This window comes from Hipposideros armiger, unplaced genomic scaffold (genome assembly GCF_001890085.2).
Source record: "Hipposideros armiger isolate ML-2016 unplaced genomic scaffold, ASM189008v1 scaffold_1629, whole genome shotgun sequence".
NCBI lineage: Eukaryota > Metazoa > Chordata > Mammalia > Chiroptera > Hipposideridae > Hipposideros > Hipposideros armiger.
This window is the reverse complement of record NW_017732979.1, coordinates 111,110-115,819: the sequence shown is the minus strand read 5'-3', so window position 1 is coordinate 115,819 and position 4,710 is coordinate 111,110. Positions and strand designations below refer to the sequence as shown.

General features: G+C 48.6%; 1 protein-coding gene across 1 annotated transcript in view; it reads left to right on the top strand.

Annotated features, from left to right (window-relative positions):
- Window positions 1-4,710, top strand: part of LOC109377925 (usherin-like) — a gene marked incomplete at its 5' end in the record, with an annotated part of 104,566 nt that overhangs the window by 57,409 nt on the left and 42,447 nt on the right. Inside the window, one exon of the mRNA XM_019634397.1 lies at window positions 2,024-2,251. Within this exon, the coding sequence (XP_019489942.1) occupies window positions 2,024-2,251 (228 nt within the window). The remainder of the gene's footprint in view (window positions 1-2,023; window positions 2,252-4,710) is intronic.

Genomic DNA, 4,710 nt, shown 5'->3' with positions numbered 1-4,710 from the left:
CATGGACCCTGAGCAATCTCACAGAAGTCATTTAGGTAGTAATGCACTCAAAGAATTGATTTCCCTTTAACAAAAGGGCATTTTGTCTGAGATGAATTTGCATTGCTCGCAAATCCATCTGAGGGTCACTTCTTCTTCAAGTTGCCTTTCAGAAAACACCTTCCTTGTCCTGGATAGGTTGTTTCACCCCAGTGATTTGACTCTACCGTAGAGGACAGCATTTCTGTGGTAACCCATAGATATGCAGGGAATAAAAACGAAGGGCTGAGAATCTGCCTGACGGTGTGGACCTGTTACTCAGAAGGGTGGCGATGGCCAGCAGTTGGGTCAGTCAGCCATCACTACGCTGCTTTGTGGGTGTCAGATGTTGCTCCCCACCATCTTCCTACATGGCCCTGTCACAGAATATTTGCTAATCCAGCATGATTTTTTTCACAGACACTCATTTTTATCAACAACCCTTTCAAAATTGGGCTGTACCAATATATACAGTGTGTGCCTCCAGGTTCTATGTGGGGATGTTCTTAATTGTCCAGCAAGCAAAATAAGACGACAGCCCCTCCCCGGACTTCAGAGCAAGGCCTGGGTGTGAGTCCACTCCCTAAGAAGCTTTGGTTTCTCCCTGAGGGCAGTGAGCGGGGGCCAATGAGCTGCTCTCAGTAACCGTGCATTCATAGTCATACTCTTGCTTAAGGCAGTGAGTCACCACGGATTTGCTGGGGGCCTGCCATGACTCCCCCTTTCACTGAATCATGCTGTCAGTGACTTAATTAGTTTTCCTGAAACTTCCCCACTTTGACAGATTTTTGCGATAAGCGCGCATGCACACTCAGGGTCTCTATAGGCATCTGGTGCCTCGTGACTGGGTGGCTGAGAAGAGACAGGTCAGCCTCAGAGCCCTGTGACTCACTCGCGTGTGGGTCTGATCTGAGGGCTGGTGCTGTGGGAGCCCACATGGCATGGCGCCCTGATGCCTTCCGACAGACCAACACTGCCCCCGCACAGTCCTGTCTGAAGATGCATGCAGGAGAGNACACCATTGAGCATAAATATTATATTAAAGTAATCAAAACTTCCTTATAATCGTTCACATTCAATGGGTATCATACACAACAGAAAGTATCAGTGTGCGCGCACGCGCGTGTGTGTGTGTGTGTATGTGTATGTATGTATGTACCTGTACACACATTTCTGATTCGCTTACAGACATCATCCTTATCTGTAAACAGGCATATCCATTCAGCCCAGATGTGGAAAGAGCACCTGGGTTCTTTCAAAACATTAGGATTCTGTGAAAAATATGTTAAATGTTTTTCTCCAAGCAGAAAAGAAAAACCAAAAAACTAATTTTGCCATTTCTTTTTTTCTTTTAAATCAACAAAGACCAAATTCCCAAAGCCTAGCTAACAGTTACTTTTGGCGAGTGTCATACTTTTTGTTACGGCGTTTGTGACAAATCACACTATTTTCACATTTGTATTAATAGCAGATTCCTCTAAGGGTGCTGGTGCATTTATAGCACAGTTGGTTTGTTGTTATTGTTTTCTTGTGTTTGTTTCATTGCATTTGTAAGATATAAATAGATGCCAAGAGAATGGGAGAGGGAGATGGGGAGACACTTATGTGCATATAAACAAATAGCGTGGTGAATCAATGAAAGAGAATTAGGTTTGTACAGGTTAAATCTCTACCGATTTCCATCACGAACCAGAGGTGGCCCTGACCTCTGAGGCATCATCCATTTTTTAATTTTTTACGTTATATCTCACACCCTTTAGGCTGCAGAGTCTGAAGAGGCAAGGACCCTATCTGATCCACACTTGGTGTGTGTTTCTGAAATCTCACAGCACTAGATAATATGTCCAGGGCATCAAGAACAAGAAAAAAACCACGCCTTTTTCTTAATAATGAAAACTCCTGTGACAGCTGAGCTGCCATTGCTGATGTAGCTCTGCGAATGGCTTTCCAGCAGTTGGTAGGTAGCAGTTTCTAAGGGAAAACTGACATGTGAATTTTCTTTCAGGGAACAAGGCAGGAGGCCCACCTCTTCGGGTTAGAACCATTCACAACGTATCACATTGGTGTTGTGGCCACAAACCAGGCAGGAGAAGTTTCCAGCCCCTGGACTCTTGTGCAAACCCTAGAATCGTCTCCAAGTGGGCTGAGCAACTTTACGGTAGAACAGAAGGAGGGCGGCCGGGCCTTGTTCCTGCGGTGGGCGGAGCCTGTGCGAACCAACGGTGTGATTCAGGTAACGTCTGCCCTGAATATGAAATCACGTGCGGTGTCCTCCAGGTCCATAGATGAGCTCTGACGTGCCACCAGGTCACTGTGGAAAAACTCCCTTCACAGTCTGTTGAATTCTCCTTGATAGTCCCCGCAAGGCACTAAATCATAGATCAGAGGAGGGTGGCTCGCATGTGTTAATGCTTCCTACCGGCCCAGCACTGGGCTGAGTGCTCTCTGCGAATCATCTCATGTAATGCTCACATCAGCCCTACTTGGTAGGTACCACTAAGCCCCATGGGGCGTAAGAAGGCTAAGTAACTTCCCGGGCCTGCAGTGCAAATGACGGAAGTGGGGTTTGAAGCCAGGAGGTCACACCAGAACCAGACTCTAAATGGCCATGTTCTCGTTGCCTCCTGAATTGTCCTGCTTGGTGATGTGAGGAAGCCCTGCCACCTTTGCACTCTCAGCGACGCTCCCTAAGCAGCAGTCACCCCCCCCCCACGTCTAACTCCCACCTCCGTATGCACCGTGAGGGGAGTCTGGTTAATGTCGCACATACACCCCAGGCTTCACCAGCCTGCGGGCACAGATGAGGTTGCGTTTCCATCATTGGCCCACAGTCGGCTACCCTGAATCACCACCCACATGAAAGGCAGCCCTCATCAGCCTTTCTGATGTTCCTCCCAGGGGTGATGGTGACTCGCCTGTCAGCCTGAGTGCCTCTGCGTCTCAAATCTTTCAGCCCTGGCCCACCGCTCAGGCCCTCGTCAGCTGCCTTCGACAGGTCAGGACTGCAGAATTCCTCAGCCTGCAGCTGCTGGAGACACACTGCCTCTCCTTTACCAGCCCCCTCAAAGTCGCAAAGACACCCCCATAAATGCCACACAGAACAGTTAAGACGAAGCTGTGACTTTGGATAAAGCTTCTCTGAAAACCTTATGAGCGGGAGGATGGCAGGAAGTTACCCACAGCAATGACTTCCAACTGTGACTAGAGCTCACACGCCCAGGTCCACCCTCACAGGCCTCCCTGGAGGGGCCTCCTGCTTCGAGCCATGGCTGCCTCTGTGAGGCTCCGGGCCTGCTGCAAGATGCAGAAGCAAGCCGCTTTCTACAGCTGGCCTACATGTGAGAGAGCCAGACTTCCCTCAGCCTCCCTACATGTGACCCAGCCAGACTGCCCTCAGCCTCCCTACATGTGACCCAGCCACACTGCCCTCAGCCTCCCTACATGTGAGAGAGCCAGACTTCCCTCAGCCTCCCTACATGTGACCCAGCCAGACTGCCCCTACTCTGGGACTAAGAGGCTTAAGCCTTAGGATCCGTGTCTTCAAATCCAAGCCACAGCCCTAAGGTCCCCAATCAGAGAAAAGAGTTTCTTCCCTCACACCCCTCATCAAAGCACCCCTCCTTGTGAGGGTTTCCTGTCCCAGTGTTTGCTCTTCCTGCATGATAGATGTTATGGACATCCTTTTATTTTCACTTATATTTCACCAAATACTTCTACTAAGTGCCAGGAGTCAGCAAGACAGGCAAGATCCCTGCTGTCACAGACATTACGTGTGTGTGTGTGTGTGTGTGTGTGTGTGTGTGTGTGTGTGTAGATGTGGGGGTGCAAAACAAACAAAAACCTAGTACACGAATAAACGAGAATTTCAGAGTGACAAATGCTATAAATAAAATTAAACAGAGCAATGTAATTATGCCTGTTCAGGCTATTTTAGAATGGATGATCGTTTGAATTGAGTTGACATTTGAGCGGAGCCCTGAATGACAAGACAGAGTCAGTCATGTGAAGCTATGAGAGCAAAATGTGCCAGACAAAGTGAACAGCAAATGCGAGGCCTGAAGCTAGGAGTGAACTTGGTGTATCAAATCAAGGGAAGGAAGCCAGTGTGGGGGAAGCACCGGGACGGGGAGACGATGGCACTGGAAGAGCTGGGAGGGAGGCAGGCAGTAGACTGCGCCCAATCTATGGGCTATGATAGGGAGTTTGGAGTCGAGTCTAAGTGCCATGAAAAATGGCTGAAGGATTTAGGCACAGGGATAACATAATCAGATGTATGTTTTCTCAAAATCACTCTGGCTGCCACGTGGAAAATGAACCATAAGGTGACCAGTGGAGGTTGGAAGCTATCAAAGAATTCAGGGTAGAATCGATGGTGGCTTGAATGAGAGCGGGAGTTGTGAAGGTTGAGGAATATGGTGGATTGGAGATCTGTTCATAAGGCAGAGGTGACAAGATGTGTTAATGGTTTGGGTGTGAGACATGAAGGAAAGGGGACACTTCAGAACAACTTTTGGACTTTGGCCTTGAGTCGCTGACTGGGAAGGGAGAGTTGGGAGATGTACAGGTTGAAGGGGGCAAGTCGGCAGTTGGAGACTTAAGACTAGACCTCTCTTGATAGTTCTTCACGAAGATAGATATCTTTGGGATTGATTAGCAGATGGGTGGTATTGAAACCCATGGGCCGGGAGGAGA